Genomic DNA, 14,182 nt, shown 5'->3' with positions numbered 1-14,182 from the left:
TCCTACTTTGAAGGATATTACCCCATATTCTAGCTATTAATTGTCTAGATATGTGCCCTAGAGAAAAAGTTCTACATGTATACTAGGAGACACACTTATGAAGCCATTAAAACAATGTAGATTATTCCATGACAAAAAAGATATCCCTAACACAATAAGTGAAAAAAGTAAAATGTAATATGATCTTATTTTTGCAAAAACAAATCTTATACATGTTATGTACACTGAATCACATATTCACACACAGGCACAAACACATATAACAGATAAAATATCAGTAGAAATCTTTCTTTACATAGTGGGAATATGAGTATTCATATCTAAATTTTGTTGTATTTATTTTTACTAATAAATCAGTTGTATATATTTTAGAAGTTTGAACTATTATATATAATTTCATATTTATCTTTTTATATATCATATTGTTCATATTATTTTATATATTTGGGCTATTTAGCTATTAACTCTTTCGTTTACAAATCATAAATACTAGTTTACTTTAAAAAAAATGAAAGAAATAATTTACTAAAAATTATAAGAAATCTGCTTACCATGACTTGGAATAGCGGCATTCACCATACACTCAGGGAATAAGCCACTTCCTTCAGGAATCCTCTCCTGACCCCCGTAAGTCTGGGTTACTGGGTCCTCCTATGTGATCCTGTGTGTAATCGTGGGTATATTGGTTCCTTTCCTCCACCAATGAGTTCCTTAAGGATGGGAACTAAGGAAACATTATCACTGTTAACCACTGATAGAATGTAAAACATAGGACACCTGGCAGGAAATCAAGAGATGTTTGATAAATAGATAAATGAGTGAATGGGAGAAGCTACAGTTTCACAGTGATCCTGTCCATTTTGTGTTCAGAATTACTTGCATTCTGTGACTATCAAGAGAACAACTTTTTAAATGATATAAATTATTTTCACCAATAGGAGAAATAATCTAGGAATGGTAAGGGGGGGGGATGCAAAAAAGAATTGTGACCAAGTTTTGCTGCATTTGAAAAGGAAAAAGAAGTGTTTCTCTGACATCCTAAATTTCCTCATGCACATATCTCAAGCTTAGAGGGACTTATCATATTGGACACATGTCCCTAAGACAAAGAAATGGGGGTTTCAGTATGAGATCTACTTTATGATGCTTGCAAAGAGCTCAGATGGAGAATCTCTCAATCCCCTGTTCCCGTCTTAAACATCAACACATGGGAGTAGCACCTGCTGCTCTGCAAGTGACCATGTCTCACACACAAGGCCAAGTCTGTCAGAAGATTAGGCAATGGCCCCTTAGTCCCGGTGTATCTATTACTATGTTTTCATTTGCCAGTAACATAAATTCCCACCTAAACTGGCAGAAATATTAAAGAATTTTTTTAAACCACAGAACTTAAAAAGACATGTGATAAGGTAGGCTTTAGGTGGGAGTCAATGAGTGTTCCCGCCATGTTTCTCTGGAATTCTCAAAGCTCCTTCGTCCCCACATATATCAGCTTTGTTCTTGGGCTGACTTTCCTCCATATGATGGGATGGCCACCAGCATTAACTGGTCCCACATGCTGCTCTGTTCACAAACATGGAGAGACAGCAAGCAAATCACTTTTCGAAGTGATTAAATGAGAGTTTTGAGCTTCCTGAACTTTACTACCCTTTACTACCAATTATGTTGCCAAGGAAAAGCCATGAGCTGATTGTTGTAAGCCTGAGTTACCTGAACCAACCCCTATTGCAAGAACACATACTCAAAACTCAGGGTGGAATCTGTTCTGCCGAAGTGACACAGCTTCTTCCCAAGGGGGAAGGGCTGGAATGAATGATGATCTATGTCATTTCCATACTGTTGAAGAAAGCCCTGAATGCTTTTGCCAACATTCAAATGTTTTAGAGTAGACTTTTGACATATTTGCAGTAAATGCCTTCTAATACTCATGAGTCATCTCTATCTGCAAGGTATTTGGCAGAGAAACACATTCAATACTACAAATGACTGACAAGAAATATCCTAGACAACAGTGTGCTAACCACACTACTTTAATTAGTACTGTAAAGGAGAAGTTGTAATAAATAACTTGCTTATATCCTAACGGGTAATAATCTAGTCATGGTAAAATCGGGGAATAAACAGCTTAGTATTACCAGACACGTATGGCCATAATTTTAGCCCACAAGCAAATCCAGACTGTCCTATTATGAGATCCATTTGGAAGATTATGCTGTAGCAGGAAGGTATGGAGTTGATACCTGCAGAACTAGAAGACTCTATCTGTCTCTATACCCACATTTCCTAATATATTCTTCCTCTTTCTCTACAATATAGCACATTGGCCTTTTTCTATTCCTCAGGCAGGCCAAGTTGTTTCCACAGTGAGCCCTTTTCACATTTGCTCTCTCTTCTACCTGGCCTGGTCCTTTGTGCAACTTGTACACTCATAGCTTTGTGATCTTTATTCAAATGCCACCTAACCTATGGTACACTCCCTGATTATGTGTTCAAAGCATATATCTCTATTCTCATCACAGTCTATAATATTATCATCCTTTATATTCTTCATAGGACTAATTGTACTTCAGAGTGTTATATAATTTTTACTAAATTTTACTGTTTTCTATTTTTTAATTTGTTAATTGCCTATATTCCCTATTTAAATCTAAGTTAAATGCAGGCAGCATCTTGGTCTTATTTACTACAATGTCTCTGTATCTGTAATAATGTCCAACAAAGCACAAACACCATTTCTGTGGTGAAAAGTGCAAATAGTTTAGAGTGAGAAGCTGTGATCTGGGTTATGTGATCTAAGGCCTGTCATTCATCATTTTTATGCTGAGATTTTGAATATTTATGATGTATAAATGAACTATTGTATAGGGAATCTCCTTGAAAATTATAAAAATTCTATGCACTTCAAATTCTTTCTGTAATAATCAAGTTTTTTGATGGATGGATAGATGGCTAGATAGACAGACAGAAAGACATGGCTGAATATGTTAACAGAAACTATGATAATAGCATGCCACCAAATAGCTTACCTAAAAATTAAATAAATAAAAATTTGTTAGGAAATAGCAAATAGTTGATAATAGTTGCCATAGCTATTATTTACTGGGTGCTAACTAAACATATGCAGGGGATTATGCTAAATTCTTTCTGCAATTTCTCTCTTTTAATCCTCACTAACAACTTAATATGTTGCCAATTTACGCATTGATGCACAGAGAGATTAAGTGAATCCTCGAGGTCACACAGACCTTAAATTGTAGTGCAGGGACTTGAACCAACTTTGTCTGACTACAAACACTGTAGGGCTCTCAAATTATTACAGACATCTCAGATATTACATGCTGTCTCAGCATCTGATCCGAAAGTCTCCAAGAACCTTCACATTTTCTTGTCCACTAAATGAATGTGATCTCTCTGGAAAAATACCTAAAGTGATTGGTGTTACTCAAGAGTTGCTGAAAGCAATAAGATCTAGAGTGGAGAATAAAAATTGAAAAGCAAAAGGTCATTCAAAGACTCAACCTTCTTCCTTTCCTTTTATGAGTAATTTAAAAGAAAACAGATAGGCTTTTTTTCATTGAAATGATACATCTTCATCTCCTCCTCTTCTTCATCATTGTCCTCCTTGTCTTCCACTCCCTCTTTCCCCTTCTCTTTTGCCTTCCCTCTTCTTCTTTCTTCCTCCTCTTTACTCTATTTTACTCTTAGCCCCTCCATCCTTCTTTTTCTCTTTTGCCTTTTTCTGAGACCCCACTCATACTCATAGATTTGAACATCAAGTCTACTATGAGCAGTCTCCATCTCCTTGATGCTCTCTTCAGTGATCTACAAAAACCATAGTTATTCCACCGTACTCGCTAATAAACTATCCATACTACTTACACCACTCTAAATTGGATGCTTTTAAAGCCCAGTCTACACAAGTATTATGATTTTCCTCATTTTTAAGGTGTAAAATCTTGAACTAATTCTTTTCTGTGTACGTCTTCATCTGCTGACAAATTCCAACTCCTATTCATCCAGTAAACCTTTATTGAAGAAGTAATTGTATTGCAAGCACAATATCAGTTGCTCCTGTAGCTAGACTGGGATCCTACAATCTGGGTAATAGCACGTTGGTCTGAAACCAATTGATCTGGGATTCTAACCCTAGGTTTAGTTCTGTGATGGTGACTGGTGACACAACTTCTCCTATCTCAGTTGAATACTGTTTGTCAAGACAATGATGAAGTCTCATCTCCTTCTGACCATAGCTAGGAAAGGTTCTCTGGCTTTAAGGATCCATATAACTAGATTGGGCTCACTTAGAAATTAATCTACCATTTTAAGATCCTTAATTTAATCATATCTGCAAAGTCCCATTTGTCATTAATGTACTCACAAGCTCCAAGAATTGGAATGTGGACTCTTTGCGGTGGGGGGGGGGGCGCGATTTATTCTGCCTGCTACAGGAGTCTTAAAGCTAATGTTTATATCAGGGTGGAGATCTAGTTACTGCTGAGAATCCACCCACAAAATAAATATAAATACTCTACTTCTGTTTTGCTTCATCTGCCTTTCTTGTCTTTAAACAAGAAAGTAAGGACTGTCACTGGCCAAAGGGATTTGAAAACCAAGATTGCCGAAAGTACTATGGGTGAATAAAGAGAATGGAAATGGAGACACCTGGGTCAATAAACCATTAATATAAACATACCATGCATCTTAAATTGTCTTTGACTAAATACATTTATATGCTTCAAAAATTAGAAAAAGTAATAAAAAGATATGCAGTGAAAATATTCCCTCATCTGCTTCCCCTTTAACACAGATATTAGGTTCTTGTACATCCTTCAACAGCTTATTTTTGCATATATAGCAAATATAAATACATATTCTTATCTTTCTCTTTATTACACCAAAGAGAACATTTCTATGCATGCCATATATATATATATATATATATATATATATATATATATATATATATATGACTAAGTAAAAAACTGTTTATAGGAACTTTTCATACCAGAACACAGAGTGTTTTTTTCCCTTCATTTCTCATTACAGGGACATAGTATTCCATTTCATGGATGTACCTTAATTCTCATATAGGTGGGCATGTGGTTTAATTCCAACACCATTTATAGAATAGTGTCTTCTTTATTGATTCCCAATGCTTCCTTTATATTTAATTCCAATATGTACTTAAGCTTATTTCTGTCCTTTGGACTGTCTGTTTACCCATGTCCCAGACCACAGAGCTGGCAATTGAAAGAACTGACAAAGAGAGACTGGAAGAGATTCATTTCAATGAATGGTCACAGCCTTGAGTGAGCACCATTTCATTATCTGAAGAATCTTACACTTGCACACTTTCCTCACCTATAATTAACAATCACTTAATCATTTATTAATAAAATAGCATGTTAAGCAAGACACTGTATTAAATAATGTGAGATATAGAGAAAGCTAATTTTTGCTTCCAATGCTCATCCATCTACTGAAGAAGGTAATATATGCATGGCTATGAAAAACAGCAATACAAAGATAGATTTTAAGTAGCAGCTAGCTGCTATAGCCATCAAGGACCATGACAATGATAACCGTTGACTGGGGTAGTGAGAAAAACCCTCAAAGTTGGAAAATCTTAAAGTGGCCTTAGATTAAAGAACAGAAGGCCAGAGTAGGATGGAAGTTGGAAGAACTATCTTTATTGATTTGAGGACCTAGGTAGAAAAGGTGACTCATCTATTCAATAAAAAAAATTTTTTAAAGAAAAGGTAATTCATCTATATCTGAAACCTACTTTTTATATTTACCAATGAATAAATAGAAATTTAATGTCAGAATAAATAAAGTCTCAGGGATCCCCTCTTCCTGTCCTTAGAAATATTACAATGGGTTTTATACAACTACATTCTGCTTCTAACATAGAGTGATTTTAAAGTCTTGAAGGACTTAGAAACCTACTTGTTCTATGTAATTATATGAAATAAGTATTTTTGGAGAGATAACCATATAACTCAAACACTCTTTTTCTCCACAGAAACACACAGCATCACCTTTCACTTGTGTAAGCAAATAAATTATAATCTTGACTACGGTATTGTTTGCAGCAATTTAATTTTTTCTGAACATAGCTCTTATTCTATTATAATGCTTGAATGATTCACATGCAATGTTTCCAATCTACTTTTCTTGGCTTGTGAAACTTTTTAACAAAATGTTAGCATTTGCAGGCACCAGATGTTTTGACATAAGGAGAAGCAAAATGTAAATTTTAATCCATGCTAGGAACAATAGCCTGCAGGCACCTTTTTCTTATTACATGAATTATATACTTAACCACATTGTGGTCAGTCCTATCAAAATCATCACCATCTAGAATGCTGTACTCTTGTCTTATGGCTGCCAACTAATGAAACTGATATATATTTAACATCATGGGTATCCAGTCCTTAACCCATAAACCTTATTGTATTTTACCACTTAACCACCCCACAGCTAGAACTCTGCAGGTGATAATAATAATAACAATTTTTAGGTGGGTTTCAATATTCCTTTTGGTGGTCAATAAAATCAATGTTTGTAATATATTTAAAAGGTTTATAGCTGCAAATATCACTTATTTTAACAAAAACATTAAAACTTGTTACAACTTTCTTCATCTTTTCCATCTTTTTGACTCAACTCAGAGTAAGGGGTGTGTGTGTGTGTGCATGTGTGTGTGTGTGTGTGTGTGTTTCTAGCAGAAGGGATTTGCTGATAGCTTCAAATGTTGCCTACATGTAGGTTCCAATAAAAAAATAACATAAAAATAGCATATTCTTACATGTGGAGTCTTTCCTAGCATCAAGAGATTAGAAGACTTTTTTATGAGCTCCCACATAGGCAGACATGTATCTGTACCCAAATACACCACATATGTACATACACATAAAATAAACAATCAAGTATAGAACCCATTCAGTCATCCTTTTTTCAGTCTATATAGTGTCAGAAAATCATCCTGACTTACCTTTACCTTATTAGAGTGGTTATTTCTTTCTACACAGAAATTATTGTATTGATCAGTATTTTTGGCATTGATAATTCATTAAGAAAAAAATTTATCTGATATAACATTTTTTAAAAATCAATGAACCTATATTTGAACACAGAATAGCATCTTTTTATAGTCAACTCAGAGCCATCCTTTTTATTATTTCTGAGGCAGGTGTGTAGAAAAAAATTAACAAACATGGTATTAAATATTAGAAAGTCTTAACATTTAACTGAAATTCTTATTAATTTCATTATCAAGGGATAGGTCTAGTCAATACCAATTAGCAGCTTTAAAATGTTTTACATATTAAAATATAGTATTCTGTTTATCCTAGATTGTCTGGGGACTATCTAGTATATTAAAAGATTTTGCAGAGTTTCTTAGTGATTTCATTGCTACAAGTATGCCTGTTAGCAATTTTGCAACATTTTGATGAACATTTTCCATAAATCAAAATCATAACAGCTTAAGAAGCAGATGGCAGGAGACTATACTTTAAAATGTAACAATTACTTTCATTAATAAGGAAATACTGGATTACTGTTTTCAGCATGGACTATGAAGTAAGCAGTTGTCAGTTGTGAAGTCTCATGGCTGTTAAGTATCCTTTCAGATGATTAACCCACATTCTATATTTTCCAGTGCAATCTATATACAAAGGCAGAACAAAAAGTATATTAAAGCATTTAATGATTCTATGCTTTCATTTTATACATATGCTAAGAAAATTTTGGTACATTTTTTAAAAGTATGTGTACAAGCATTCATTTATGTGTTAGAGAACACCAGTGCTCTCTATTTTCTTAGAAAATAAGACACATTACTTTGCTATTAAAAATGAAAAATAGCAATAGTTATAAATTCTACAGTCTTATTATACTAACAATGTTTTCTTGATCTAACCAATGTTAGATTAAAATTATAGGAATATTACTTCAGCTAGTCATATATATAAAATGTTATTAAAGTCAAAGATTTTTAACTACGTTGTTATTATTAAGATTAAATAGCTGAATTAATTGTAGCCTTGTATGCCATAAGCAACTGCAGTGCTTTTAGATAAGATCCTTGAATTTAGTTAGCTTTTAAACTTCAGTAGCCATGTAGTAAAGAATAACATAATATGTAACTTCCTGATTGCATATAATTCTTTCAGCATATTTTGCATACTTTCTATTTTGTTTGTTATATATAATCACCACCTTTAAACAATGTATAAATAAAATTTATTTCTGTGGCAAAAGCAAAGTTGAAAATACAGAACTTTTGAAATAAAATGGTAGTGCAGGAATAGGAGAGGTAGAATTGGAAACACAAAAGTCTTTAACTTTATTCTTGAAGCATGTTGGATAAATGTAGGAAAAAAGATATATTACTGAAGATTTCATCAGTAGAAAACACAATAGAAATCATTTGGATATGTAGAAATACATACACAGATCCCTTTACAAGAAAAAGATAAAAAGTTCCCTTTTATGTAAAAAGCAGCAGATAGCAGTATTTCATCATTAAATTGGTTGAATCCAGTGGGAGGTTTTTTTAATCAAAATAATTATTTTCTGATGATCTCCTATATACTAAAATTCTCTATGACTCTCACAGAAAACAAATGTAGCACAGAAAAATTTTAAGAAAACTATTTTTATCATTTTGAATACTTTGTTTACAAATTAGAAATCATACAAATGATAAGATATTGGTATATACAATGAATAATGATTACAGAAAGGTCATAAGATGCACTAGATCAGCAACACTCTAAATGTGTTAAGTATTTATTAAATAAATGAAATGAAATCTCTGTATATGTAACTTACACTAACTCAAATTGACATCTTGTATTTATCAACAAGCAGGGCACCGGAAGGGCAAAGGATGTAATTCCATGTAGCAGATATAGGCTGTGCCATTATCAAAACTGAAGCAAAATTCAATCCTTCAGGTATTTTCAAGAAACCCAGATGGCTGATCTAGTGTTGATAACATAGCAAAAGATTAATTGATTCCAGTTTTCATCTACATCTTAGATATTATAAGGTCGGTAACTATCAGCCTAGAGATATTTTAAAAACATTGGAACATTTAGTTATGCCATTTATTTAAATATCAAAATTCCACAATACCAGAGCAGCAAAAAAAATATTCATGATACTTTGAAGTATAAGAAAATTCAAGCATCGCTCCATCTATCAAAACAAAGAAAAAAATAAATTCTTTTTTACCTTGTGTAATCTAACTTCTCCCCTGACAATGAAGGTAAATGAGCACACCAATCAAGAAACTCATTGTGTCTATTTTTTTTAAAGTAAGAGCTATTAAATATTTTATTTACAGTCATATGAGTGGAAAAGAATGAGTTTAAAAAGGAAGAGAAAGGCTATTTCTCAATGTCCCCAGCTCATCTGGCTATTTATTATTTAGAGCTTTTGTACCCACATCTAGAAAGCTATAGTCACTGACTTCACATCTGTAAACTGAGAAAATATGATCTGTATATATATTCTCCAGTTATGGGGAAAATTCAATAAGAAAGGACACTAAGAAGAAAAAAATATGAAAAGCTACATCTACTCATAAGAGGCCCTTGTTATTTTAAGATAACTGGGAGTTGGAAAGGTTGTTTAATGTGAGTCCATGAAAAGGAAGCCAATATTTTAGAGAAAAAAGATTGCATGGGACCTTATCTTGAAAAGATAACTAAAAATAATTTTTAAATTGTTTTATTTCATTTTTAACAGTTTTTATTATGGTTAATTGTGTATTAATAGTTCAGTGGTAGCTGATATTTTCTGTGACAAAATTATTTGGTAAACAATATGCCTTTTTTACTGTTGTAAGTCTCATTTCTGCAAACATATTCTAGGCATCAATTTTCCCAAGGATCACTCTTGATTCTTAGATATTCAAATAATTTGCCTGTGAATTTACATTATTTCTACTTTTAGATATATATATATAAAGTTATATATATATATATAAAAAACTTTAAAATGTTATTGTCAGATAGTTACAACATCTATGTATCATAGAGAAACTGACCCATAAATGTATAAGCATATAACAGAGGCATATATATAACAGGGGATGTTAGAAAGGGGCTACTTTATAAGTGAAAAACTTCTTTAGTGAATAGTTTAGAGTTTGGTACACTTTCACTTACCTATGCAACCTTATCATTTCTGGGGCTGGGATAATGTTATTCAGATAACTAGGGCTCCCTCCTCCATCATTACATATGACATTAACTGTACACTTAGCTCTTGATAGATACACAGCTACAATGCTATCAACTGAGTAACAGACTTGATGTGGGAATTCTTCATCTGGGATCCAAGGAGATATTCAGGAGATCCCTCACACCTCTTAACACATACAAATTTGGGGCTGTATATATAAATTCTGTATTTTTCCAGGGAGAAAGTCTATAACTTTCAATAGATTCTCAAGGCCTTAAAAAGTTAAGAACTACTGACTAAAATTAATTTTTTAATCTACTTCAGTTGACTGTGACACAACACTACTCTTCACTCTGTCTTTAAAAATCCATTACCTGTTTTACAATCCCCTGATAGTTATTATAATCTGTAAGTAGTAGCAAATATTATTACCCTTTCCAGATCTCTTTCATCCAGACTCTACCATCCTGTGTCAAGCCATTCACTAGCTAAGATTATGAGAAATGGCTTTCAAGGCTGAGTAGTAGTGTTTTAGCAGAATGGAAAATGATGACAGAGTAAAGAAATCCTCAGTGTAAGTTTTCTCAGAATATGAAGAAATTAGAATAATGTATAAAATGAGAACAGAAATTAGCCTCTATCTAGAATGATGTGTTTTCCACTGACTTCAAGATATATTCCTTCTCTATGATTTGCAATGTTAACTTATCAACTTGGATAATAAAGTGGAATTTTGTCATAAAGTATATAATGTTCTCTTGAAAATTCTTGAGGAAATGTATCTTATGGCTCTCTTTCACATGATCTATTTCAGATGAATTTATCTATCTGGCTTTGACAACTATTCCTATAAATTAAGAGTTTTTTCATGTCAAAAAATGAAAATTATTTTAATTCTCCAAACTCTGAGCTAATGCTGTAAGCTAAGCCTGAGATAATAAACATACCATAAAGATTTAATATTTTCCACTTTCATTAGCATTAAAATCTCAAATTTTGTGATGACGTATTTTTCATGTGAGTAATACCTGAAGCACCCTTTGAAACGTTTATCCCAAAATTAATATTCATGAAAGATTACATGTCAATCACATTAGTAATATACAGTAGCATTTTAATTTTTAGGCTTCTTCCTCTTAGTAAAAAATCTATTCCTGCTACATCATTTCATCTTGGTTTTCAAGGGCTTTCATAACTTGTTGCCAGTATTTTTCAGGACTCCGAACAGGCGTCTTCTAGGGTGGTCAGATCTTTCTAATGAATGTGTCATGAAGACACTTCCCCAACTTATTCTCGCGTTTATGATTTGGTTGATATTATTCACCTGTATAGCCTCCCCTCCACCAAATGTATGCTTTTTAAAAGAAGTTAAATTCTGCTGTTCCCACACATTTTTGTGATTCTCCAATCTTCATTTTTAGTTTTTCTGACCTCCTGTATTTGCAGCTTATGCTGCACCATGTAGGCTTTAATTTTAAATGTCTTCTATCTTTTGTTGTGGTTTCTCATGCAGTCATTTTAACTCCCTGAGGAGTAAGACCATATCTTGCTCATCTGTTCCATATTTTCACAGAACTTACTGAAGTTTTGAGTATCACTCCACAAATACTCATTGATCAGATGATCATTCATGTAGGTCTAGCACAGAGTAACATCCTTGGTAAGTCAATTCCCAATGCTTTGAAGAAGCTCAAGAGAGAAAAATTTGAGTGAAGCACCATAGATATAAATAATAAATGCTAACAAGGCTAACAGAGATCGTAGGGTACTCTAAGTACTCACAGGAATAGGACTTTATCCTCCACTCAGAGCTGAATGTAATAAGAAAGATTTTCTGTTTTACTAATTATTTTGTCAGTTGGCAATCCAGTTTTCAGTATTTCATCAATTTGGAGCAAAACTGTATCAACTAATTAATTTAAATCCAATTTTGGAAACAGTGATAAGTTTTATTTAACAAATTACAAATTGTCCTAGTAGGGGGACTTTCGATATTTTATTTGCTGAAACTGATTATCCAATATCTCTTCTTGATAAAGTAAAAAGGATTTGGAGTGTAATTTCAGATGCTGATTAGAAAATCAGAAGAATGAAGGGAAAAAAAGAATATGTATTAACTGCATTGTGTACCTGTTTGGGGGAGCGGTGGGTATGCTTGTGTGAAGTGATAACAATTATAGCCAGTATTCTTGAGGACAGTATTCAATGTGTTCTTTTTCTGAACTGAGCATGTCTCCATAAATATGCAAAGATGCTTTTAGAGTTAGCGTGATTGAACTGACCAAGGGAATTAGAGTCTAATTTTAGAATCCTAAGTTTTTATAAATTTTCTGTATTTTATTGTGGAAAATTCTAATGTTTATGGTAGATTCACTTTTCAATTAGAAGTGGTAGATAATCTATCTTTTAATTAGTTCCCCTATAAGGCTTGAACTTTAGACAACTATCCCCCAGACAGTGGAAAAAAGGCAATGAACAACCAGATCTGTCGATCTTGATTCTTGAAAATTAACGTTGTCAGAGCTGAATAGGAAGGAGACGGAAGTAAGAAAATGTATATTTCAGAAGGTTTATTCTTTGCAGTCTGTTAGTTCCAATAGTACACCACCAAGTCACTACTTTTAAAATATCAGTAGAGAGCTATTTCTTATGTTGTGCCTCTTTCCAGGAAAACAAAATTTAAGTAGATTTGGACTCAGTAGTCAAAGAGAAAAAAAATCTTTTTTGCTCTTAATAATTCTTCAACACTGTGCTTCTTCTTCCTGTGAATTCTGTCGTTTCTAACCAATCAGTTTTTCATGAACAATATATTCCTTTCAGAAAAATTGAGCCAAAGCAATATATGAAACACAGAACTTAATTGCATAGCACCAGCATAGAATTGATTCCCAGTTGATGAATTGAGCCTGTTTATTTTTTATAACTCATCACCATCATCTGAGCTAAAGCTACTTCTCCTACTGCTCTCTTTGGAAACTGCAGGGGAAGTGGCAGATAGCAGAGGATCTGTTCCAAACGGAGATATTGTGTCATCCAGTAGCATGTCATCCAATCTTTGTTCCTCTTTCAAAGCCGCACTAAATGATAAATCTGTGAAGTGTGACAAAGGATCAGAGAAGGCCATAGCTTGATCACAGAGCTCAGGGCTTGTCCCCTGAGACAGAACCAATTGTTGGCAATAGTCTACTGAATTCTGCTCAAGATGGGCCTGTTGTTTGGTGATGTGAGCACCTAAATCAACTGTGCCAAGTGAAGCCAGGGTTGGCAGACCATGAGCACGAGCCTGTATTTCTAGTTCCTGCAATTTCAAACAAGAATAATTAAATAATGACTTTGAAAGTAAAATCAACTCTAGAGAATAAGCCACAAATAGATTTAAAATATTAACAAGCACTCAAAATGAAGAGTAATACATATTATAAATATTCTTTGCAAATAACAGAGTGTGGTATATTTCTAATGCCTGAAAAATAACCCTGAGGAAAATACTCAGATTTTTAAAAAATACTCAGATTGTTCGTTAAAGGAATACATGACATATAATGGTCCCATAGTGGCTCAGGCTACAGTACAACTATTTGGAGATAGTGGAAATCTTCCAGTCATTCTTCCTGATTAATTTCTCTCTATAGGTCCATTTCATGGAAACAGGAGTGTTTTACCTGGCAGTAAGCTTGCTCGCATATTAAAGAAAAAATCTTGAGGCTTATGAAAACCTATATTTTGAGATTTTGTGTCACATGAACAGATGAGGAGTGACAATATAAACTGGCAAAATATGCCTTAAGGCAATGAAATCCATAGCAATGTTACTATAGAAATAAAAGGGGGAGAGGAGAATTTAATGTCCAATATTATCCAGAGAAACAAAGGTTCTGCTTATTATTATTTTTTGACTGGGATAATATTTGTGTGTTTATAAAATTGGTTCTATTTTCTGCATCTTGCAATTAGTTATCATTCATTATATATTTTTAAAGCC

At 33.3% G+C, this 14,182-nt stretch overlaps 1 protein-coding gene across 5 annotated transcripts in view; it reads right to left on the bottom strand.

Annotated features, from left to right (window-relative positions):
• Positions 1-8,904: 8,904 nt before the first annotated feature.
• Positions 8,905-14,182, bottom strand: part of TFEC (transcription factor EC) — a 278,168-nt gene continuing 272,890 nt past the window's right edge. For 4 of the 5 annotated variants that reach the window (XM_057549625.1, XM_007195111.2, XM_007195109.3 and 1 more), the window contains one exon: positions 8,905-13,498. In XM_057549625.1, coding sequence (XP_057405608.1) covers positions 13,118-13,498 — 381 coding nt within the window. In that variant the 3' untranslated portion in view covers positions 8,905-13,117. The remainder of the gene's footprint in view (positions 13,499-14,182) is intronic. The other variant, XR_009008780.1, reaches the window with a different exon arrangement.

This window comes from Balaenoptera acutorostrata, chromosome 7, assembly GCF_949987535.1.
Source record: "Balaenoptera acutorostrata chromosome 7, mBalAcu1.1, whole genome shotgun sequence".
Classification (NCBI taxonomy): Eukaryota; Metazoa; Chordata; class Mammalia; order Artiodactyla; family Balaenopteridae; genus Balaenoptera; species Balaenoptera acutorostrata.
Note: the sequence above shows the minus strand (reverse complement) of the source record. Positions and strands in the feature narration are given on the sequence as shown.